The sequence below is a fragment of the Aythya fuligula genome, chromosome 7 (genome assembly GCF_009819795.1).
Source record: "Aythya fuligula isolate bAytFul2 chromosome 7, bAytFul2.pri, whole genome shotgun sequence".
Classification (NCBI taxonomy): domain Eukaryota; kingdom Metazoa; phylum Chordata; class Aves; order Anseriformes; family Anatidae; genus Aythya; species Aythya fuligula.
This window is the reverse complement of record NC_045565.1, coordinates 21,337,292-21,363,761: the sequence shown is the minus strand read 5'-3', so window position 1 is coordinate 21,363,761 and position 26,470 is coordinate 21,337,292. Positions and strand designations below refer to the sequence as shown.

General features: G+C 33.9%; 1 protein-coding gene across 1 annotated transcript in view; it reads left to right on the top strand.

The window, feature by feature from the left end:
* Positions 1 to 26,470, top strand: part of EXOC6 (exocyst complex component 6) — a 90,484-nt gene that overhangs the window by 39,331 nt on the left and 24,683 nt on the right. Inside the window, exons 15-20 of the mRNA XM_032191264.1 lie at positions 1,478 to 1,587; positions 2,597 to 2,708; positions 3,808 to 3,942; positions 7,856 to 8,035; positions 17,611 to 17,752; positions 25,291 to 25,364. Of these exons, the coding sequence (XP_032047155.1) occupies positions 1,478 to 1,587; positions 2,597 to 2,708; positions 3,808 to 3,942; positions 7,856 to 8,035; positions 17,611 to 17,752; positions 25,291 to 25,364 (753 nt within the window). The remainder of the gene's footprint in view (positions 1 to 1,477; positions 1,588 to 2,596; positions 2,709 to 3,807; positions 3,943 to 7,855; positions 8,036 to 17,610; positions 17,753 to 25,290; positions 25,365 to 26,470) is intronic.

Genomic DNA, 26,470 nt, shown 5'->3' with positions numbered 1-26,470 from the left:
AAATTCAGAGCTTTACAAGTAAGTTTATTATAGGAGTTGCTTGCAGCACATTAAGCAGAACTGAAACCAGAACAAGAGTAAATATTTAATATACCAAATCCAATCTGACTAGACAAAAAATTCTTTTCTGCACTCCACTGTTCAGAAATCTAAAGATGGAATGTGCCAAACTCTCATGGTTTGATTATATAATCTAATGTCTGCACTTTACTCCCTGTCCACATTCAGAAATGAAACAATTGGCTTTTCTTTTTTTTTTTTTTTTTCTTTCTTTTTTATTTTCTTGCTGGTTACTATAAGAATCTGTTGACTGAAAGAATGTTGTGTCCTTCTGTATTGACTAGACACTGTACAGGATTGCACAACAAATTGCTTCTCCTAGATTGTTGACTGTATGAAGGTTGATGCTCAAGCACTGCTGTTAGAACACCGTGAAGATCTTTATAGTTGAATACAATTGCCCTTGTTTTATCGTAAAAATGCATTGCTTGAATCAGATGCACATATATCTGAAGTCAATTTTATCATTAAAAATGTTTTCTATCACTGTTGAATGACACAAACGCATGCACTTATACGACATACATGTCACATCATGTAATTTTAAATAAGGAGCACTGGTTAGAAGGGTGGAAAGTTTTTTTTAATATAAAAACCTTTGTTTTGTTTTTTATGTTTTGTTTTTTAATATAAAAACATTGAGCTGCTGTTGATTTACTCTCTTATTTAGAGAAATAGAATTCTCCTGGGATGATACAGATTGTTAATTATTTTTCTCTTGGATTATGATCTTTCTGTAATAAACAGGAAATTGTTTTGCAGATTTAAAAAATTATATATTCAATAACGAAATACCTGTTTTGTATGTGTAAACATAGTTGAATTTTTTTTGTTCATCCAAATGCAATATCAACTTTAAAAATGAAATGAGAAGTGTAATTTTATTACTGCAGATGACTAGTATTTCCCATGTGTTCATCTAAATTAATGAAAAGAATCCAAATTATGTTAAAATTTTGTGAATCATCTAGAGGTAAATATATGTCTAAACATTCTTAAGATGCTTTGAATATCTCAGACACATTGGACAACTTCTGATTTTTTTTCCTATTTCCCTTGTCAAACAATAAGCATTTTTTTGAGCCTCTCATCACACTTAAGTCTATATCTTGTCTATTCAGACTGTTTTCTAATGTGTTTGTAAATTGCTTTCTACAGAGGGATCTTAAACTACCTACTGTCTCTAAACTTTATTGCAATTAAAATAAGTGATAATATATTTTGCTTCTAAGCTATTTAAAAGATTCAGAAGTTAGCTCAACACATACCACTGTTTATATTTGATGAAAAACATAAAAGCATAAGAGATTAAAACATTGATAGTGTTAAGTGGTTTTCCAGTTGTTGTGTTTAATGCCAATCTCACCTTAAAATTAGAATTTGAAGTATAAGATAGCATTGTCTTTTATTTTTACAGCAATCCTTTCCAAAGAAGCTCCCAATGTCTCAGTCAGTGCCTCAGATTTATATCCAGGTTAAGGAATTTATTTATGCAAGCCTTAAATTTTCAGAGTCACTTCACCGCAGGTAAGCTTTAAGTCTGACGAATGTGAATGGGTATAAAGTAACCTATAACTTCCAGGTGAACTAACAATACATATTAAATTGAAAATACATTTTCCTGGGTACTTTCTTGTTGTGCTTATTTAATAATTTACATGTATACAATTTTTATATTTAATCTGTGATTTCCAATGCTATAACATATTTCATATGTTTACGTGTGCGTATGTATGCTGTGTGTGTAGGTGAAGGTAGCTTGGCATGGTGAATACTCTAAAGCAGTGCTGGGGCTTTTTAAACACTACTGGCTAATTCAAATAATCTGGAGATTTTTTCTTTAACAAACCCTGTAAGATTTTGAAAATATGCGTTTATACTGATCATTTCAGAAATAATTGTGTAGAACCCCTGATTACTTCAATCTAGCTTTCCCTCTATAGAGCTTTGAGTTTTCTTAGTGATGATTTCTCTTGCAATGAACTGCTGCCTGCATGCTAATTCCCTCTTCTTTTCCACCTTTTTCTGAAGGAAAACATCACAATTCTCCCATCTTGTTTACTCTTGTGCACCTCAGAAGCTCAATTTTAATTACGTAAAATAACATTGTAGATCTGAAATCTGGGTGGTATTTGTGGCTGCTCACCCACTTCTGCACTGTTAAAGATGTAAATGACTCGCTTTCACACATTCTTAATTGATTCAGTTTATAATTTACACGTACTAATTGGCACATGTTGACCTCTGTGGTAACTCATTAAAAAACACAAATTACTCTGTCCTAACTGCTGTGTCAATAAACATGTCCAAAATCTAAAAATAACAAGTTTTGCTTCAACATTGAAATTTAGTTAATGGATAATTTGGTAAGTTAAAGAGGTGTTTTGTGTGTTAGAACACAGACGATTTGAAGCAACCAGATATTCAATGCATATGGTAATTCTGAACATGAAAAGTTCTCTTTGCAAGGAAGAAAATAAGTTTTACTTACACGTGTTGTCATGTACAGCAGAGTTATACTACATGTTTTTTTCAGCTCAACAGAAATAGATGATATGCTCAGAAAATCTACAAATTTGCTGCTCACCAGAACTCTAAGTAGTTGTTTACAGAACCTAATTAAGAAGCCTCATATAGGTTTAACAGAGGTAAGTTTTAAAATACACACTCAAAACTGTGCTTTTATAAGAAAATTAGTGCTAAAACTATTCTTGTGAATTTTGATATAATATAGAATTCAGATTGTGTAATAAAAGCAAGTTGTGTTTTCTTTAGAGATGACATTTTTAAAAGGTGAGAGAAGTATGAAGAATTGTCAATATCTACTACATAGATAAATAAAAAAAATAAGATACAGCGTTGGGTCTAGTTGGAAGTATATTTACATAAGGATGCTTACTGAGAGTTAGGTGACAATGAAAGAGCTTTGTCTCCTGTATGATAAACAGGGGGTTGCAAGAAATTACCTGAAAACTCTTACCACTTTGCTTGTATACAGGACTCAATTCTTGTGTTCTGCTTCTGTCTAGCACTTATCGGGACATTGCCAAGTTTATTTTTCCCTTTTTTTTTTAAAAAAAAAAAAAAAAGGGAGAAATAGCAAATCACTCTATAAATATTCACTGCAGGCACATACAAGGTCAGGAGACAGCAGGTACTGACATACTGTTATGTCAGTTACTATGCATTATCTGTGTTGTCTAATTTGTGAACTGAATGTGAATAAAGGTCCTTCTTGTAAAAAGATTTATATTATGTATATCAATATCTATATCATATATTTATATCAAAAGCAGGATTGTTACTATTTGGGGGTTTGGGGAGTTGGCAACCTTATTTTTGAAGTTTCCTAACTTCTTTATGCATTGTGTTTTGTTTTTTTTTTGTTTTTTTGTTTTTTAATTGCAGTAATTGTGTTTGTTTTGTTGTTTGTTTACTTGTTTTTGTGGTACAAGTTATTGTTTTTATTTTGGCAATATATTGTATTTTATTTTCCCTTTTTTAAATCTGAATTATCAGTTGGATTCATTTCACTGAGTAAATGTCTGCAGTCTTCATTTTGAAAATGGCATCATTTGTATGTAAACTGTGGTATTGCTCCTTAATGGTATTTGAAAGATAACTTAAAAATTGCCAGTTAATAGCTGGTAACTTGAAATACTGTAATTAACTTTTAGAACTACCCTTTTATTAAAAAAAATGGCAAAGGGAAAAAGGCTTTATATAATAACTGTTTGTTTCTTGCAGCTTGTTCAAATCATCATAAACACAACCCACCTGGAACAAGCCTGTAAATACCTTGAGGATTTTATATCTAACATTACAAACATTTCACAAGTGACTGTTCACACTGCAAGACTTTATGGACTTTCTACATTTAAGGTATAGTTTATGTCATCTGTTACATGACCATGTGAAAAGTTAATTCATTTATAGTGATTTTAATGTTTTTTAAAATAAAAGGGAATGAGGGGAAAGCTGCACATTTATTCATTTTGAACATCAAAAAAAACCTGAACTGTTAAGACTTAATTTATAACACTGAGCAGATAAACACCTTTTTATGTTATCAATATTATCTGAAATATGTCATTATATGAGAAGCGCATCCCATTTTTACAGATGCATCTTTTACTACGTTAAAAAATCTTTCAGTAGATTAAGCTCCAAGCAATGTAACATCTTCCATTTCTGAATGGAATCAGGCAAAAACAGCAACTGTAATCTGAAATGTTTGTAATATTTGGTTGTTTTTATTCTACAATAGAAATATTTGTAGTATATTTTCAGACTATGTAATGATAATATAAAAGCAGTATTAAGAATGTTATACAAAGCATAAATTATTCAATTCTTTTTAGAATTCATATTTCATTTATATGTCCTTTAAATTTGTATGTGCAGTAATGGTCATTAAAATAGAATATGTAGGGGTAAATATAAGTAATTATTTTAATGTATAATTATCTACAAAGAAGCTGTAGTATTTTTTTATCTTTAAATAATAAGAGCTATTCTAAGTAGGAAGGGGAACAAATTGAAGAACATTTATTCCAAAACACTTATATCTACATGACCAAGTGGTTGAGATTATATTCAGTATTGTATATTCAGAAAGCAAATCTATATATGATTGTCTATCCAAGTAGCTTTTTTGGTTTAGAATAGAAGCAAATGTGTGTGTGTCAGGAGGGATGGATGGACTTAGGGGTTTCTTTCTGAAGAAAAGATTCCTACAGAAGAATAATCCTCTATAAGTCACATTGTCCAGTTAGTGCATTCGTTAGTCACCATGTTCAGCCAGTGCATTATCTTCTTAGTCACTTGGGACTTTTATGTAGAAATTTTTGGAGGAGAAATAAAACATTTAAAAACAAAACAAACAAACAAACAAAAAACATAAAAAAGCAGCTGTAACTTAAACTTTAATGTGTATGTGTTGTTTTTTAAAGATGGGATAAGGAGAATTAATCCTATTTAGAGTAGCTCTGTTTTCTGCACCTATTATTTTTTTTCTCTTGGTACAATATGTACCCTATCCTACTATAGTATCTCCTCTGGCATACATTTTAAAGGTGGGTGAGGTAACACCAACATTGCCATGCAGTTCATATTTCCAGTTGACATGCAGTAATTTTTCCATTAACTTTTTTTTTTTTTTTTTTCAAAGGGTTTAATGAACAAGGCAAGGCAGAAGGGTTCTGACTTAGTAGCTGTAGCTAGGTTACCATTGTCCTACTAGTATGGTTTTACTAAATGTTGACCTATGTTGTAGGTATAGGCTGAGTAGTTTTTTTGTTATATACCAGTAGTGTATGTGTATATTTTAATTTGCGTGTATATGGATATTTTCTTGTAAGGTCAGCTCAAGCTCTTTTTAACAGACAAAGCAAAATGCTTAATGCAGCCATAGTCTAATTTCATTGAAAGGTAAAATGTTCTTTGTCTTTGAATTTCATCTGATAAATGCAGTTTAAAGTTTGCATTACATTTTGTGCTGATTGCTTATGCTATAAGTTATGCTAACTCTACTAAAAACTATTTAAGTTTCATTGGAGAGAATCACAGAATATTATACATGTATTTAGTGAGCATAGGGCCTAGGCACTGTGGCAAAGTACAGAGTGAACAGTGACAAACATAAGAAATTTTTTCTGTTTTCTCTCCTATCTCTTTCCCTTTTCTCCCCTTTTTTCTCTCCTATCTCTTTCCTTTTTCTTCCCTTTCTATCTTAATGAAAAACTACATGTGGTTCCCCAGCTAGCACCTCATGGAGTTTGGTATGCTATACAGTTATTAAATTCATCTCCTGGTAGCAAATCATGTCACATCCATTCTTTCTTGAGTGATCAAAAATTTCCTTTTATTAGCAGTGTTGATCAGATTTACATTCCATGAGATGATCTTACAAATACATCTACACTGTACTTTTTTTAATAGAAACCCTCAGACCTATTTCATTGCTACTATATTAGAGAACTGTTTTTCCCATGTTATTATTGTATATAAGATGTCATTTTAAAATGCCATTCAAATTCTCCAAGCATTGTTTAATGGTGCTAGAAGGAAATAATAATAATAAAAAAATGCTAGTTTATTTTTATCAAATTAAACAATTGTGTAGCTTTCAGTATTTACAGCTACACTTTCCAGCTTTGGATGACTGACTGCAAATGTGGATACCATTATATTTCTTTGTCTCTTGAAAGCAGTTTTTGATGCAATTCTGTCATCAAGTTAAGAGATGGAATACTTCCTCTGCATCTGCTTCTTGGAGTCATCTCCTACTGCTAATTCACTCTTTATCGTGCATGGGATTCACAGTGCTGCTTTTCAGAAGTAATTTCTGGGTTTCTAATCTGTTCACAGTTTTCTCAGGGAACAGTGTACAACATTCCTTGCTTAAAGTGTTGGCAGCACAGTGCTGCTGCTGTAACCCAATAACCAAAGCAAAATAAAGTAGCCAAAACCAGGCTTCCAGAAACAAAAACCAATGGGCTGGTCTTGTTGTTGCCATTTAGTAGAACCAGTTAACTGTTGAAGATGATACAGCCACTCCATAAATGACTTGGGTTTTGTTTGTTTTATAAACCAAGTAATCTCACTAAATATAAGCAGATGTATTTGCTAGCCTTGTTCTTATAGACTGTTGAAACATCATTAATTAGAAACTTTGAACAAAGAATTATCTTTAATTGAAGCTGTTACATTAATAGCCATCTATAAAACTGTGAATATCAACGTACTTCTTTGTTTGAGACATTTTCATATGTGTTAGAGGAGAGCTGTTTAGTGGAAACTTTTACAAGTTGGTTTGGCATTACAGTGCCATTTTTAGTGAACCATACCTTGATATTGTTAAATGGCAGGACCATATGCTTGCTCACTTCCTCCTGAAATGCCTCACAACCTGGAGCCTGGCAGAAAATTGAATTTGGTGCATACCTTTGGTGCCACCTTTAGGCTCAGGGCCTTTTGATTTTTCCTTTTTTTTTTTTTTTTTTTCTTTCCTTTTTCTTTTCTTATCTACACCTTGTCTGAACTGCCATGATTTTGGGCTGGTTTATCTTAGAGGAAACTTGCAATGGGAATTTTATCCACTTTTATGTTGCTCCAGTGTACCCAACCTATTTTTCCTCTCTAAAAACCCTCAGCAACTGACCAGTTCATTTAAAATTAAACCTCTTTATTGATTTGTTTCTCAAGATCACTGAAGAAAGTTTCATCCTGAGCTTGAATCACAGTATGGAATTTTTCCAGTACCATTAAATTCCAGTCTGGCAAAAACATTCCTTTCCAGCAAGATACACTTTATCAAGCATCTGTAGGTAGATCCCATTGCTTCTAGGAGGATCTGTCCTAAACAAATCAGGCAGATAGCATCATAATCTTGCTTCACAGTAAATGCTAGATGTTATCTCTGATCAGATCATTTCTACGTTGACCGGCACAAAAGCAGGATCTAGATAGTGGCAGAACAAAAAGGAGCATGAGGAAGTAGGGGAGTGGTCTGCATCAGTGTGTTATGATCAGGATATGTACGGGAGGGTGAAAAATGATGTGTATTCTTCAGATATACAGCATTAAATTAATTACATAAAAATCCTATGATTGCCGGACCTCCTGCCATAACAGATAAAATAACTACGTTCTTTTGTTATTCTCTTTTTTAGATAGGGTAAGTAAACCTTGTATCAGAGAAAAACACAAGACTTAAGTTTAACTGATGAGAACTATTTATGTTCTAGTAGTATTTTAGAATTCTGACAATTGTGCACTATTTATTTGTTTTCAGGATGCAAGGCATGCTGCAGAAGGAGAAATATATACAAAACTTAACCAAAAAATAGATGAATTTATTCAAATTGCTGACTATGATTGGACAATGTCTGAATCAGATGGAAGAGCCAGTGGATACTTAATGGACCTTATTAACTTTTTAAGAAGCACATTTCAAGTTTTTACTCATTTACCTGTAAGTGTTGAAAAATACGTTTAATTTCAAGCCATTGTAGCTTTATTTTATTTTAAAATACTGATGTTTTGAACAAATATGTGATTTTTGAATTGCATACATGCTAGCAGATTAATTTTCCAGTATTTTCAATACAGACGTGTTTTCAGATGTTTCACTATGTTGATGATGCTTATCTATCATAATTAGAAAAATGCTTCTGAATACTTTAGTAATAATTGTAACAACAGCTAATTTACAAAACAATTTGTAAATAGGTGGTTTTCTAGAGCGAGCTAGCCCTCAACTGGCCTTCTGTGTACAGTTCTGTATACACATTCATTGATTTAAAGGACACCGAATTGGTGTAAGTCCTGCAATTGTGCAGAATATTCTGGTTCTCCAAAGTTGTTTTTAGTTAAATAGTCATTTGATTCTTGTTAAATGAGCTTCCTTGAACCAAGTCCTTGTTCTTATTCAAATATATTCTTTGTCACTTTGTTCTAGGTAAAAGGGCATTGGCAACCTGTTCTGTGTGTTCATTGTTATATTCTGTTGTCTGATTTCCCCTTGCTTTAAGATAAAAAAGACAATTTCTAATTTGAGTTATCATCATAATAGTTTATACCTTTGTAAGTATGGAGTAACTTTAGTAAGTCTTTTGAGCTGCATCTGCTTTTCATCAGCTTGTCCTTGGCTGCTACCGTCACACTGATGTCTGATTGCTTTACCCACATGCAGTGCCTATCAGGAATTAGTTCTCAATGCATAGAATGTTTTGAGGCTCCAGAGTGGAAATAAAATATAATTTATTTATGTGCGCAGCAAAGTTTGAAGTTGCTGGCATAGCAGGCTTCTCAGGTCTTCTAAATCATGTTAAGTGGTTGTGATTCTTTAGTCTATTTTTTTTAATTACTCAAAGATATAACCAACTCAAAATGTATCACATAATGTTTATGTGAATGGAAGTATGAGGCATGTACTTTCATGCCAAGTAAGTCAAGCATTTTTTTTAATAAAGAATAGCATGTTTGTTAGTTAATTTCACTGTCACTTTTTGTCACTCTTTGAACAAATGGCATTGCTCCTCAATGGCCATATGCATATAGCAGCTGTGAACAATGATGTACAGCTTCTAGAGAAAGATGTAAAGAGGTTTATCATGACTGTATGTTGTGATATACCTGTTCTAAAATGGGGCCCAGACAGAAATAATGTTCTTCTATGAGCTGAAATGAAAATGTGGTTTCCTTGAATGAGATAGTTTGTTAGGAGGGTTGTGAAGATGCTACTATGGCATTAGGACTTGAAAAGCATGAAGGGAATATAAATAAGCGCCTGGGGACACAAGCCAAACTTTTGAGAAAACTAGTTCCTATGAGGAGGTTATTCTATAATTTCGAACTCTGGCCAGGTAACAGGCTGGGGCTGTACAATTGACTAGTCTGCTCTTGCAAGAGGGTTCTTCTAACTTGACTTATACCGTGCATCACTTACTGTTCTGGCTTGGCAGATTGTAGAAAAATACAGTCCTATAAATGTTGTTGTGCATGAGCTGTGAAGATTATATGAAAATGTGCATACAGTTTAATTTTGGTGATTCTAATTTTCATTATTTTCATTAAAGATATTTTCTGTGGCAAGCTCAAAAGTAGGTTCTTTTCATTAAAGATATTTTCTGTGGCAAGCTCAGAAGTAGGTTCCATAATTCAGGAAAACATTAAGTGTGGAGTCATAGGCAAAACTAGATTAGCATATGGCACAGTTAAAATTTAGAATAATTTTAGTATTCATTTTCATTAACAGAATAAGGATGTCACAGTGTCATTTCTATAACAATTTTTGTATTGCTGGCAGAAACAGCAAAATAGTTCTTCAGAACCATGCCTGTAATCAGAAATCAAAGAACAAAAGTTCTGACCACTGGTTGTAATTTTACTAAAGAAAAGAGTGGGACAAGTAGAGGAACCTCTTCTCTTACTACCATAGTGGATCCAATTGTGCTATAGTGCTAGGGCTTGGGGAACTACTTTGCTGCATTCATTCTCCATAGTCTCATTCAAGGGTTACTCACATTCTCTTTGATACTGTTTCAAAATCTAGTCTTATGGTAAAAGTGTTAGGCTATGTTCTTTAACAATTGTTTGGCTGCTGTCAAATTCCTGCCATTAGAGTCCTGTCTTGTTTGAGATGTATGTGTAAGCTGTGTAAACACATGGGGATGTCTCCTTTTGTGCTCCCACATGGGTCTATACAGAATTATTTCTGTAGAAATGTAGACACATGGAATTGCTAGAAACGTCTTACACCTCCAAATGTTTTTTCTTTCAAGTTTTATATCATAATTTTTCTTCTCTGTATTTATGCACTGTGCTTTAGTGTCAGTTTGGGGAAAGAAAATACATTTATTTAATCTTCCAGTTATAGTACCTTTTTCTTTATGTTAAAAAAATATTAATGCATTGTGTTACATTTAGATTAGTACTGTCCTAAACCATTCTAAATTTTGTGTGAAATACGTTAATAATGTACAGATAGTCTCTATAGGCCAAGACAGTAAGCATGGCATTTATTTTAAAACCAAAGTATTTTGGAATTGATTATTTGTGGTAATGAAAACTTTCTGGAAAGGCATATCAACAGATGTTTCCTAATTTGAAGGATTGCTAATTTGGTATTTTGGCATACTTGTCCTTATTACAGAAAAACATTTTATTATTGAGTTATTATTACTTCAATTATAATCTCTTTGTTGGGCCTTGACAAAATACTATAAAAGTTCTTTTGTTTTTCTTTTTTTTAAAGAAAAAATGAATTATGTAGATATAATTGTTATTTTTTGAAACTTTTCCTTACCTTTTATTACTACCAATTTTTTATTCTTTTTTTTTTTTTTTTTTGATGTTGACAGTACATCTTAATTTTTTTTGTTTTGATTGCCTTACTGGTTTCCTTCTCAGAATAACAACAATGACCATGCAGCTATGTCGGTAAGTAGATGAAAGATGAAGAAAAAGCATGTGATCTGAAAAACTATGAACTGCCTGCAGGCTTATTGCTTCAATTTTTAATCATTTAATAAAAAGATATTTCTGTTTTGCTGATGACTTGCTGTGTACCTTGTGTGATTGCATGCAGGAATCAGGTTAACGACTAACGCTGAGTTTTCATGCACTTGAAGGGCAGGAGCCCTAAAAACCTTGCAGAAGGGTGGTGGGGTGTGCATTGCATCCCAAATGAGATCATTTAGAGGAGGCTGAAACCTTTTGGAAGTGAGGTCAGGTATCAAAATGCAGCTATAAGGCATGCATACAGAATAGAGGTGGAGTGACAAAACAAAATAAAGAATCAGTGAAAGTTCCATTGTTCCTCTGCTACATCTGTCAGAGGTCAAGGGAATGTGTATGCCCAAATATATATTTGTTTAGAAGATGATGAATTACATTTAAAAATTCTTCCAAGTTCTGATTATTTTTAGGTCATCAATTCATTTGGCATAAGCATTTTAATTATAATGAAAATGTTGAAATTCATATAGTTACTTTTAGTAGTTTTCTGTGAATATAGAGTTCTGGTTTATCAGCTCTGATGTGTTTGAATCTTATTGCTGTATGCTGCTTAATTGAACAAATGTACACTGTGCCATTCACTATTTAAGTGAATAAATTTATAAGGCATTACCATACACAGTGTGGGGATTCATATTTTTACAGTTAAAATTACATCTCCTCAGGGAAGAAATAATTAACTCAAGACATTGTGTGTTTTAGATTAAGGGTAAAGACTGGAGCAAAAGCTTTGAAACTCAGTATCTAACTGTTCCACAGATCTATTCTCTGCATTCAGTAAAGCATACACTTCAAATAGATGTGTAAGAGGTGGGCAAATACGAAGCAGTCATTTTATTCTATTAATTAAAACCTTCAATTTATGTTAAAACAATTTAGAAGTAAAATAAAACATATCAATCAAAAGGGAAAATAACAAACAAACAAAAAAAAACAACAGTAGTACCAGTGTTATTGTCTAGGACTCCTTGCTGTATTTTTCAGTAATTTTCAAGAGTAGCATTAGAAAGCTTCAGTTATTATATTTGTGTGTGGTGTGGATTAGAATGTTTTATCAATGGTAGCCAGACATCTGGACTATTTTCTAACAGGACAGCACTCTTAGACTAGATGCCAAAAACAGTAGAGGGAATCTTGGTGTCCTGATTTCCAAGGAAGTTGGAAGTGGATCCAAAGTACCTTGTGTCAGAGTGTGTAGAGAATGTCTTTAAAGCTGACTAGCATACATTAAGTAGCAAATCCTGTTCCTGACTGCCAAAAAAATACGTTGGATGTATATAAAATTATACTACGTTTGCTTTTTTTCCTTTTAATTTTGGATGGTTATAATGTTTTCTCAGGATTTTTAGTTTGCACCTAAATTTATCCTGGTATTTTACATCAGATAAAACCAAAGCTTAATTCAGTTACTCAGCCTGGATAGAGCCTATCGCACCAACTAGCATGCTTCCTCTACAGTGTCATCAGAAGAGTGTGCTTTAAGGAAAGTTGTTAGAAATTAAGTATCAATTTCCAACATTAAAGGTCCTTAGTAGTGTGCTCAGTTTTCCTTTATTTCTGATGGGGTGGTCTTAAGATTGGTGATCTCATTAGAAAGTCAGCAGTGCCTTGAGGAACTTGCCTCCTTGTCTTACAGAGGCTGGGACACTGGAGCTGAAGTGCTGTGGCTGGGAGTCACTGCTGAAGCAGTTTTAGTATGTGACCCAGTAAGAGTGAATTCCAGCCACAGTTTTATTTTAGTCTTTCTGTCTGTGCCTCTAGGGCTGTTCTCATCTCTTTCCAGTTAATTTACCACTCCAAATAATAGAGAGGATGTGGGTTCCATACAGCAGCTTCTTTAAAGCTAGTTCCTGTGCCACCTTCCCTGTCAGGAAAAGTTTAGCTGGCTTTATTGAAAGACGTAGTACACGTTTCACTAATCAAAGAAAACTCAGTTCAGTGAGTAGCTTATGATCTTTTTTTCCTAACTTTACACACTTGCTTTAGTAGATTGTGGGAAATTCCACCTGTCTCATCATCACTGTAGTAAAAAACTGTATTAGGCAGAGTTCTTCTGAGAATAGGAAAAGAGGAAACAAACCTTCACATTTCAAAACCTTTCTTGGCTCAGACGGGGAAAAAAACAAACAAACAAACAAACAAACAAAAAAAGGGCCTAAACTAGTGTTGGAAGTAAACAGCTAAATGAGGCATGAGTAATCATACCTCTTGTTTTAGATAAGTTAATTTGAAATTATAGAGGGTATATAAGGGTTTTTAACTGAAGTTTAGAATGATCTGAACTTTTATTCCAGACACAATTTACATGCTTTGTCAGTACAAAGTTAGTATTGGACAACTCTGAAAGAGAAAATGAATGACCAGTGAAAAGTTAAAATTACAAATTACTTTCAATTAGGTATTTTTGACTGTTTTCATTAGAATGTGGAGATTAGAAGTAAAATTGAGTCTTAAACTCTATTTGTGATTTTGAATATACTTGTTTTTTTATCAATAGTTCAAAAATTGTATTTTATTCTTGCTTTAGTTATTAGAATCATAGAATCATTTAGGTTGGGAAAGACCTTTAAGATCATCAAGTCCAACTGTTATCATATGCGTATGCAATGTGTGGGCTGCTATAAGCAGCAAAGAAGCAGATAAAGCAAAAATTACAAAATCTATGCACTTACCAGTTATTATAACTGATGAAATCTGTATGTTTAAGGATTGGGTGTTGGTTTTTTTCCAGTTTCAGAAAGTCTTTTTTTAATTATTTGTCATTTCATAATGTTAAATTAATTCCTAAGCTTAACTTCTTAGTTTTAACAGATAAGTTTTGTTATCTCCTTTTATGCTGAGGATGGCAGTTTGTGTTATTTTATTGTTTCTGTGATTGACAGCAAAAGCCCAATTTCACAGCTTGCAGTGAGGGTGAAGGGGTGGTGGTTTTCTGCAGCTATATTCAAAAACTGTCAATCAAAAGCCTTCACAGGCTACTTAGTGAATGGTGTTTTTTTCCCTGATTTCTCCAAATGCCACTTCATGCTGTCTTTGATTGGCACAGCCTGGCAGGGAGGATGGATGAATCTGTCACTGGACGGTTAATTGTGTTGCTGGTCTCAGCCTGACATCAGGTCTTTGACTCGTAACTGGCTCAATACAAAACAAATTAGCAGATTGTAGTCATATTTCTCATTCTATATGCTTTGACTTTGTTGAATGCAGTCCATAAATCATATTGACTGACACCATAGTGAATAATGAAAGCTGCTTTTGAGACGGCTAGCGTGGGTCTTAGAAAGCAGCACCATGAAGGTGCCATGGAAGGATGCATATGGCTGACCCTTTGGGAATTTCCTAGGAGCCAAATGTCTCTTTACTGCAATTGTTCTTAGGAGAAAAGCTTTTGGGTCCTATAAAAAAGGATTTAATATGTCAGCAGATTCTCTTTACAAGCTCCTTTGAAATATAAGCAGTTTGTCTAAGGGGTTTCTCTTTTTACAAACTTGTATTTCAGCAAAATGTGAAGACGGGGTTAAAAAACAGTTGCCTTTAATACAGTTCGCAGGTGTTTCTGCTTATAGAATAGGGTCCTTGTTTCTTAAACTTTACATTGGTTGAGTGGAAGAATAGGTTTTGTAGATAGCAGCAATTAACATAGGCAGAGCAGAGATAATAGTAGTGTTTCCCAAATGGGAGGCAAAACTGGAACGAATGTGAGAAGCATCCTGAATCTCTGCATGCTACTGAATATAGGTATTTAATTGCTTCATACAGTAGCCACAGCCACCCCCTCTTAAAAATAAAAAGATAAAAATTATGAATGTTTTAAAACTGAGATTTGTTTCATTCTGGAAAAGAAACATGTTCTTTTTATGTTCATAGATCATTAAATTTCCTGCATTATGAAAATGAATGCATTATGAAAAATGGCAAGTAATTGATTAATTGGGGAAAGATGGAAATTTGGAAAGAGATTTTAACTGGAACTCATTTGTCAACCAAATTTGAATTTAATTATTTTTGGTATGTTGTACATCCAGCATATTTTGCTCTGGGAAGCCCTGAATTTTGAGGAGGATAACAGTAAAATCTGTATTTTTCTGAGTTAAAATTCAGCATTTAGGTTGATACGTTTAGCTTCATTTTTTCCTCTAGTCTTACAAAAATCAAGTGATATATCAAGTATAAACTATGCATAGTAAACTTCTATTATTTGTTGATATACCTTGTGAACAATAAGCCTGTAGTTCAAGTTGCATAGTTGGAAATAGTTTAAATGTTAGGATGTTTCCATCTTACGAAAATTGAAAAGAAGCATTAAATGTTCATGTATTGATACTTCTTTAAAGTCCAAGTAACTTTTACCATGTCATTTCTGTATTGTAACCATTATTTCTTGTGCTCCAGTACTATTGATATTTGCCAGATTGTAGAAACTACCTACAGATGTTTGTCAGAAAGATAAAATTCTGTCTTTTACTTATAATAACAGGGGAGGGAGTAAACATCATTTGCATATAAAACAAATTAAATGTTAATTTTTTTCTTGACAACCTATCAATCTGGTTGAACTTTTATTACATTATAGTGGCAGCATAAATAGGACATGGAGCTGATTTGATGGAGCAGTACATTAAACGGAGATGCACTAGTTGTTCCATTAAATCAAAATGACATTTCCATTAAGTATTTCAAACCTACTACATTGTAATTAAATGAACTGTGGCCCATTAATTCCCCTCTTCACCCCCTTTTTCTCTCCTTCCCTCTTCCCCCCCCCATTTTTTGGGCTTTTTTTTTTTTTTTTTTTTTCATTCATATTGATATTGTTCTGCTTGGGGAATAGAGCTGCATGTCTCCCAGTGTAATTAACATTGGGTTTGGGAGACTTTTAAGCATGCTGTTCTTGCATTGTTTCTTACATTCTTTGTTGTCAGTTCATCTATTTTGGTCAAAAATGTTATTTGCTTTTTTGAGATGTTCAATTAAGAAACTGACATCTCATTTTAGATATAAAGCTTCTAACAGTTCAAGGTGTCTTAATGCCAAAGAGGTATTAGCAAAAGCCCTTTAATGTTTCTGTTTGACATATGAAGAGAATGAACATTTTACATTGTATTGTCTACATTTTATTATGCTTTAACAAAGCATGGATTTTTAAAGTACACAATGTTTATGGAGAAATGTGCTTTCTGCAATATGTATACATGTACATGAATATACAATGCTACGTACAGGTTGTCTTATTAAGGGGAAGGTTGGGCTCTTCAGATGTTAGAGCAGAATTTTCCAAACTTCTGGAAAAGTGAACTGCTGTCAGTCCTTCCCATTTTTCATTGCTTATATGTGTTTCTCTGAGTCAGTAGTGAATTGATCATCCTGACCTTGCAGAAAACAGTTGGGGAACCATTGCTTTAGAGAATAGGTGTCATCACTTTGCTGATGGATATAAGGAAAACAGTAGTGGTTTGTAGTCCAGTAGGTGGATTACATAGTTACGATTTCTTTCATATAAACATGTTAATAGTTACTTTTGGTTCCATGTATACCGTAACATATGTCAATTGAAAAGCGTGGTTTAAATACATGAAACTACAGAGACAGAAATTCATATAATTGCATTTGCAAGGTGTCTCTGCTCTTAAAGATCGCAGTGCTATGAATAGCATGTTGCCATCTAATCAGGTATCTGGTCTTAACTGATTTTTCTTCTCTGGTAGAACTTCTATATTTTTCTGATTTTCTGTATGAAATTGTTAGTAATTTATCAAATTAACATCTGATTTGGGGGATTTGTTTTATTGGTCTCTGGTTTGGAAAATTATTTGTCTCAATTACATATACATTGTAAAAAGATGAAAAAACTTTACTTGCTAAACTGTGATTAGAGAATTATTTCTATTTTGTACAGCAGAGGGCTGCATTTCATTTTGCAAGTTGTTGATTACCAACAGCACTGATTTATTAAGCACCTGAAAGATGATGGATAAGCATGAATATTTAAAATAATTTAGCAACAACCTTTGAGATGGAATTCAAGTAATTAAGTGGCACAAGCTGTAATGAGAAATGCCCCAACTGAAAGCAATGGTTTTGGTTTATATATATACACACGTTTATTTATTTATTTATTTATGACTGTTGTTAAGAATATGTGGCATGTTGATTTACATTCCTGCTTTCATTTTGTTTGGGTTAAAAAAATAAAAATAAAAATCCACTCTCATGCTTCTGCAGCTTACATTGTTATTATGCTCTTCCATGTTGGGAAATGTCTTTGTATTCTTAAAGACTGTTGGATTTCTGCAAGAAGTATCAGTGATTGTTTGATTGTTTAACATACATTTAATTTAGCTCCCTAATTGATATAATAGAAATGAAGCTAATGGGCCAAAGAAATAACAAGAAGTGTGATCATTCCTCTTCTAACCTAAGTCCTGCATCATTAAGACTTTGGCTGTATAATAAATTCAAATCAGATAAGACGTTCTTTACTGACATAACATTTGTTTCTATCTTAAAACCTGTTGCTCTTTCTACTAGGGAAAAGTGGCACAGACAGCTTGCATGTCAGCCTGCCAGCATCTTTCAACATCCCTAATGCAGATGCTACTGGACAGTGAATTAAAACAAATAAGCATGGGAGCAATTCAGCAGTTTAATTTAGATGTGATACAGTGTGAATGTAAGTAGATATCTCCATATTCCTATCTATATCTGTCTTAGCGTTGCAAAAAAAATCTTTAACGTAAGCTATATAGTGATCTTTTTCCATTATCTACTAAAACTGTCTTTTTTTTTTCTTTTAATGTTATTGCATTACAGCCTCCTGTAAAAGTATTTATGATTAATTATGTTAACATTTCTGGGAAAATTTATATATATATATTTTTAAAACTTTAGTATCTGATTGAAACGTCCATCTGTTGTTACTGTTAATGGCATCATAATGAGTACATCCCATAAACAGACCATAGTCTAGCACAGAATTGCCCCAAATCACTATATAAATATTATGGTCTAATAGTTGTGCACCAAAAGGTCAAAAGTCTGTAAAATTTAGTTTTCCCTCCAGGGAGTATTTATTACAATACAAGTTTTATTTGTGTTGTTACATAGGTTTTGTCTCTCTTAAAACTATTGCCTTACTCACTGTAAGTAGGGGTATTCACTAGAGTAGTAGTACTCATTTAATAGATGTCAGACATTGTTTTATTCTCACTATTCAAAATACAGCATCAGAATTACTTCATAAAACTGGTTGAATCCAGCACTGAAGGCAGGATTAATTTTATCATGTTTTACATGGAACTCGCCACCGTAGGGTGAGCTCATACTCTGTATTAAGGAAGTTACTTTCATAACATTGTGATATGAATAGGTTTTATGGTCGATGACTGAATAGGTTATGAATAGGTTTTTATGGTTGATGACTGAGATGCAACAAAAAGGCAGACTAGGGCTTTTTAAAATTCATATCTTTAGTTTCTTATACTCTTTTTTTTTTTTCCTTTTTATTTATTTATTTCTAAAATATCATTCCTCATATGTTTGAAGCAGAGACCTCAATGATTTTGATGACTGCTTTAAAAAGTGGCAGTTTTGCAAATCCTCAGGTGTGTTTAGTGTGGGCATATGAGAAAACTGATGACTACTCAATTAGCAGCCACCATGGGAAACTGGAAATCTGTTTTCAAGTAATTTAGTGAGCATCATAAAGGATTCTTGTGGGAATAGAGTTAAAGGGCATTTGTGACTTTTTCACTACAAGTGTATCTTTCCTCCTCCTGCCCTGTTTGTTGCATTCCATCTAAACTCCACAACAAGGCAGGCATCTTTCTGACAGTCCTTCCTTGTGCAGCCTTGAGGCCTTTCAGTGCAATGTGAGGACCTGACAGGATTATCAGTCTGTTTTGAAAAAAAATATTTGTGATTGTGATGTTAAAGTTTGCCTCATGATTGCACAAGTTGGCCAAATAGAGGTATGCAGATGTTTTGACATTTTTAGTACAAATTTATATATTTTTGCATTGCAAATTTGATAGAGTTCTTTTCAAGTAGGTGAATAGGGGTATGTATGCACATTTGTGTGGTTTCTTGGTTTAAAAAAAAAAAAAAATCCAGCTGCAAAACAAATTCCATAACATTGATAATACTGATACCATAATCATTTATCTAGACAAGTCAAATTGGTGCATCCACTACATAGTTATCTTCTGAACTAATAGTATAACAGCAGAGAAAGCTTGTTACCACCATGTTATTTTTTCTAGTGCCTGAAATATATACAACTGCAAATAGAATAAACTTCAATTCTTTCTACGCTTTTAAAGCATGTTAGAAAAAAATGGTTTTGCACAGAAACCTTTTGAGTAGCTTAAAGATGGCAGCTTGGCAGAATAGTATGTTGCAGCAAATGATGCCTTACAATCTGTAAGGGATTGTCACAAGATGATGTTCAGAGTCTGCTTTGCTGTTGCAGTTCATTCATAAGGTCTGTCACAGGCACATTCCAGGCCTGGCTGAGACGCCTGTGATTTATGTTCTTGCTCATCACCCTCCCCCAGCTTTATTCTTTGACACTTTGGATGTAATGGATACAACAATGACATTTCAATTAGTGCTTAGGGTGTGCAAATAATTCACAAATGTTGGGTAATTTTCTACTGTATTTTATACATGGATATGACACTTTAGTTATAGACAGGGTGCATTCTGAACGAATAAGTTATGTGAAACATAGAAAGTTATGATTATTTGAAGATGCATTTCAAAACATTGTTGGCGATATTCTACTTATTTATTCTAATTTTTAACGTTGCATTTTTATTCTTTCTAGTATGAAATGGAGGAGACCTAAATAAAAACAGGAAAATGTGATTACTAGTCAGAAAAAGCAATCAGCAGCCCAACAAACAGCCCAACAGTCTGTTAATGAGCTGTTAAGTCAGTAAGTGCTGAAGTTCTTGAGTCATAGCAATGAGGTAGAATGATGAGTGGAATTCCAAGAAATGGAGGTGGAAGGGGTTCACAAGAGGTTATCTTGTGAACGCTGAGATTTTGTTATCCTGTGCTGCATTTCAGTGCAAAGTACCTAACTCTAAGAAGCAGAACAGAAAATCTGGGAGTACCTGATACTTTTCCTTGAGAATAAGATCAGGTGATCTTATGTTTTTAAAAAAGAATAGTGATGATCATCTTGTTCTGCTCTTCAGTTTCATGTGTTCCTTCCAAACGTTCCAAAAGCCTTAAGTTTGATTTCAGGATGTCCTGTTTTAATTGTAATGTTTTCCACTCTCACTACCTATTTTGTAATGTAGAACAGTGTTCCACCTTTGGTTTTTACGCCATTCTTTCTCAATTCCGATCTTCTGCTATGATGACTGGGTTTCGTACAGCAGTATTCAGGAAAATAGCATGTACTAGACTCCATTGAAAAAAAGCTGGAGAATGGCCTTTTGTTTGCACATTGCATTTCAGTGTCCCAAGGAGGAAAATGGATCGGTGAGGAGAGGCATTTGCCATTTCTTCAAGATGAAATTCAGGTGTGGGTTTCTGTATCTCACTTTATGAGAAGCAAGTTGTAAATAATAGCACACAGGCTTTTCAGTGATGGAGTTGACTTTGGGAATGTGTACTAGTTGTGTTCGGGAATCAAAAATTCACTGCGACCAGGCTTCTGATCTTCAGTACTTTTGAACTGCAATTGTAGTTGTATCTTTCTGATCTTCACAGAAAAGTACTGGTAAAATTCTGTAAGCCACTTAATACATTTAATACATTTACATGCTGTAAGCCACTTAATACATTTTACATTATGAGGTTTTTATGTAGAATGTATTAGTTATTGTATATTTTTCTCTTGTTCAGTCAAAATGATTTATAGCTGCACTATCAGCAAGTTGTTTTGCTGAAGAGATCTAACCATACAAAAGTATGTGTCTCTTTCTTGGTACAAATATTTTATACTTTTTTTCAACTTTCACAGAAAAAAAATCTTTTTGGGGTGAAGCTGACATATGAATACTAATTTAGACTTCTTCTGTTTGTTTTAATCCTTAAAGTTTACACTTTAAGGTTAAGTGGTCATAGTGCTTTAATTTAGAACATCATCCAGATCTAGATATCTTACATCAGCATTTTATTAGTTAAGTAGAACTGATCAGAAATTCTGATTGCTGGAAGAGTTATTGTTAACTTTTGTAATTTATGTCTGTTTTAAAGTAATGGAATTGTGAGACAGGATTAATTGGCAGAAGGAGGTACAGTTGAGTAGTCAACCTTCTTCATCCAGCTGTGAATCTGTGCGAGGATGGAAAGGTTTTGAGCCATGACAATAGGTGAGGGTGAAAGAAATCCTGAAACAGCATCAGCTAGCAGAGAACTAGCACAAAGCAAATTGTAATATACCTTCTTTACCAGCCCCACCTGGGGATTCCTGCCAGTCCCTCCTTTGTCACACACTGTGTTGAGAGCTGCAGTGTCCAAGAGCAAGAGAGAATCTTGACCCATGTACTCTCTGTTGAGGAGGCCCCTTGCTTTACCTGCCTTGTCTCCCTTCTGGGAAGTCAGGTTAACTTGGCTCACTTGAGACCATCCTTCATCCCATGGTCTCATATGGCAGCACAGGACCGAGGGTAAGCTGCAAGTCCTGGGCAGCGCTGGGGGCTGCTGCCCTGCCAGCTGGCAGCTCCCTCAGCAAGGCTCCCCTCCAGGCGTGTTTGAACAGCTGGAGCCTCCAGCAGGGCTGCGAAGTGGATAAAGGCTACTGTGATGGTCACCTGGCTTTCTGCTCCTCATTCCAAAATACATCTGCAGCTTTGCTGTCCTGCCTTTGAATCGAGAACTGATGCTATGAGGCTAAAGGAAAGGCTGCCCTAATTTAGCTTTTAATCCAAAATTTGGACGCCAATTGTAATTTTTGCAATTGAACTACAGCTATCTGTCAGAAAATAAGTAAGTGAGTACTGAATTCCCAAACAAGCACAGGCACACACAGATTGTATGTATCTAAAGTCTGGGTTTTGAGAGAATAAAATGAAGAGACTGGTTTATAAATCTAGAATTGCATAGAAATTCAATGCAACCTACAGATGTCTTTAATTCCATTTTAGCAGATGCCAAGCTTTTTCTTAAGATAACCATCAACACACATATATATCAGTTCACATACATCCTGTATACAAAATGTAATGAAAGAACCAAAATGAAGTACTCAAAAGAAAATGAAGTCATCTTTTCAATATTTATATTTATCATTCTTATGTATGTGTTACCTCAGAGCCCATTGTGGTGTTGTTACATGTTGTTTTCATTGGATCCTACCTCCTGTAAATTACCAATCTGGCTGTTACAGGAAGCACATTTTTGTGCTTAATAGTAATGAGATTGGGTATACCCAATACATTCTGCCAAAGATCCTGTATTTTATACACAGAAAAGAACTACACAGTATTAATGAAGTGCGGGAAAAGATGTTAATAAAAACCTTTTGAACACCAGTCATCTAATGCCTATTTTCATTTTTTTTTCCTGAAAACACTGAGGTTTTTGATTCAAACTGCTGAGCAGTTAGTTATTTGCCCTTATATGTGATAGTTTTATGGTAATCTTTGCATTTTCACTCTCAGGTATTATAAAATTCCTGAATTTCCTTATGCATACTAAAATAAACAACCAAGTAGCCCCCTATCCTTCCAAATCCTCTTTAAGCCTAGAATGAATGTAGGGGGTGAATATTTTAAAAGACGTTTATGTGACAATGTTTCATTACTATCTGGAAAGGGACCCCTAGGACACAGACATTAAGAATGTTAATCCTGTTCTTATAATATCTTCCTAAAATGCTGTGCAGCAGAAAACATTTAATTAGCTTTGTAAAATTGTTAGCAAAACTTAAAAGCCCTGAGCTGAGGGGGTTGAACTGTCTGACCATTACCATAAGTGGATTATCTTTTTGCCCTTTGAACTCATGAAATTGTAATAATGAAACAAATCCTACTGTAGGCACCTGTCAAAAATGACCAAAATGTGAGAATAAATTCTTATGCTATGGTAAATGTCCCCAGAGTTGTAAATTTATTTATAAAAGGAAATTGTAGTTAAAGAGAAAGGAGCATATACAATAATTCAGTTTGTTACCTTGTTTGCTCCTTGTACTATAGCTGCCACTGCAATAGGTGCTTTGCAGGGAAGCAAACTAATTCTGCATTATTAAATGCATTAGGATAATTTCCAGACGATGTTAACCTGATGAGCAGTATCTATTTTGTTAAGAGCACAAACTGAAGAGCCTAAGAAAAATTCACTTAAACTCTTTTAAAGGATACCTTACTTGAGTGAAGAAGTGAGGCAATGGGTTTTTCTGCAAATGTCTGTGTTATAAATGTGTGACTGGGGCAAGAGCATGAGACCTACCTAGTGAGGCTAAACCTTCCTTTAGCCAAGTGTCCTGTCTCCAGTGGTGGTCAGTGACAGGTCTTTAGAGAAGAGTGTAAAACCCTGGGCTGTATATTGAGTGGTCCTTGCCATTGCAGATCCATCTTCTGTAGCTTAGGGATTTAATGAACAGCTGAATTCAGACTGTTGTTTTATCACTGTTGAAGAGCCTGTATTTCACGTTGTTTGTTTGTTGTGTGGGGGGGTTGGTTTTTTTTTTTTACATTTATATTTTCTGCCTCATTTATACTTCTGCCATTCACAACTTGGCACAAGAATGAGTCCTATAATTAATTGTATTGTGTTCTATAAACAAGTAATCTATTTTGGTTTGCATAATTCTGCTGATTTATTGAATTGCCCATTATTTCTTATATTATGTGAAACAGTAAATCAATGATAGTTTCCTTTCCATCTTTTTTATGCAATTAATGACTTCCTAGAGTTTGGTTATTAGGCTTCTGCAGTGCTGCTGTCTGGAGGGCTCGACTGAGTCCATGAGTAAGTCCTCTGATTGTGTAATAGACTCTATTGATTATGTACTGTGTGCTCCACTGCACCTGATCTACTTCTTAAAGTGTTGTCATCATGTATTCTATTTTACTTACTCCCCCCTTTACATTTAAGAGACAGTGTCTGGAAATAGATTCATTTGGACACGTGGGCATATCGCATCCCAGCAGTACTAAGTGCTGCTTTTGAGTACAACCTGAAATCATCTGAAATGTCTACGACGTTTTGCTGAGCTTGCGTTCATGTGTTTTTCAAAGAAGAAAGTGGGAAATTGCTCAAGTCTTGATTTAATGGAGCTCTGTGATGTGGACAAAGGGAAGGGGCTGCTGGAAAACTTGTTGTCTTCTCTTTCCTGGATGTGCTGGCCTTCTCCGTAGTACAATTTTTTAAGTTTGCATCATTGCTCCCTGATATTTCCTGGTTGATAGTTCAACTATGATATAGTGTATTGGAGATTTATAGTTTTAATGAATTTTCAGTGTAATTGTTTTTGCCTAATAGTAACAGAAAGTTGTGACATTTCTCTGCCTTTGTAGATGCTTTTATTTTCTTTAGTTGCCATCAAATTGTACTTGAAATCAAAAAAATCTTTTAAAAAATTGTTTACAATTACTGATAATTTCCCAACTTAAATGAGTAGCTAACTTGTTTTGTTAATATTTTACTGTTTTCTGTATTTTGAAGATAGCTTTGCCTTCCTATTTTGAGTCTATTTTGGGGTTCCAAAAGAACAGAAGTTCTTGATCAATAAGCTAGCTAAAAGGCATGAACAGGCATTTCAATTATGTTCAGACTGTAGCACTTTGAGCTTTCCACCTGTCATCTGCACATTAAACTAACTCCCACCTTAGTGTCTGTCTTTTATTGCTATTTGGCTAGAGGTGGGGTTTTATAGAGCGGATGCTATAACAAAAGCAGGTGTTTAAAAATATGTTGACAGCCATGGAATTGGTATTATTTCAAAATACTTCAGTAATCATTTACCTCAGGCTGAAAATGTAAATGTGTTGGGTTTCACGCTTGTAACTTTATTACTGGTTTAGAATTTTAAGCTGAATTCGTAAGTGTACTCCTAAAGGTATTTTTCCTGGAAGGTTTTGTTTGTTGGTTTGTTTGTTTTAAAACAGGGTGGGTTAATTAGTTGTAATGTGATTGTTTCAACCTAGTTTCATTTTCATGCTAGCTAGCATTTATAATGCATGTATTGATTTTCTGTTAGATTTCAAACAATATAAAATCTGCATCCATAATATTTTTAACCTTTCCTTGCAGTGTTTGCTAGTTCTGAGCCTGTGCCAGGATTCCAGGGAGACACCCTGCAGTTAGCTTTCATCGACCTCAGACAAGTAAGACACTAGTTGTTGTTTTTTATCCTACTAATTTCCCCTTTTGACCAGTGCTGGAGTTATTAAATTCAAGAACCTTTCATGCTTTAGAATTCCCATGTAATTAGTTTTGAAAAGCAGTTATTTGAAGTGTTATTAGTGGCACTATTCCCTGTAGCTTAGTATAAAAGTTTTCTCCAGTGTGATGTTAGGGGGCACTGTGCTACTGGTGGTACTATTGCATGTATATAACATTGAAATTTGGTCCAAACAATTTTGTAAAGATCCTGTGATTTTTTTTTTTTTTTTTTTTTTTTTTTTTTTTTTTTTTTTTCCCCAAGAGTATACATGTTACCGTGTTGTGCTGTTACCCTGATTTCATTTTGAGCAATTGCTCCTTTCTAGAAAGTTGCTCCCTGGAGAGTAGAATCGGGCACGGTGTTATCTAGTGCTTATTTTCCTTAACTTGTTACATAAATTTATTTTAAACAGTTAGAAAACAGATTTATTCCATCCTTCTGATCTTTACTCTATATAAAATATAATTTTAAATGCCCTAATATTGGAAGCACTTCTACACAGTTCTTGCCAAAAGGAAGGTTTTTCTGGACTGAAATCTACTTATCTTAATTTCATGTAGTTATTTCTATGCCCTGCTCTCTAAAATCTGACACTATATCCAACAATAGCAATCACATAACACCATTATGAGTCTGCCAAAGTCATCAGAAAAGAAGAGAAATGCAGAAAGAATAAAGTATCAAATTATTTATATAGCAAGAATATTTTTGCTTTTGATGGTTTAGGATGTTTTTTTCACAGTAAGATAATTAAAAGACATTTCAGAATGGAAAATTCCTGTAGCAACAGCATTCCAGTTTCTCCTAGTAGAAAGGATTTAATTAAACTGTATTTTAAATGAGAAAGTTCAAAGTTAGAGTTGTATGTTATATTCCCACAGCAATATAATATAATGAACGATATCTACAATAGGATAAGCCTGGTCTACATGAGGAGGATACAGGATTGTGGCCATAAGATTCATTAATGTGCTAACTATAGAGTTCCAAAATTCAATATGTAAAGATGTGCTTTGCCGGATTTAAACTACTACAAGTCTTGCCTTG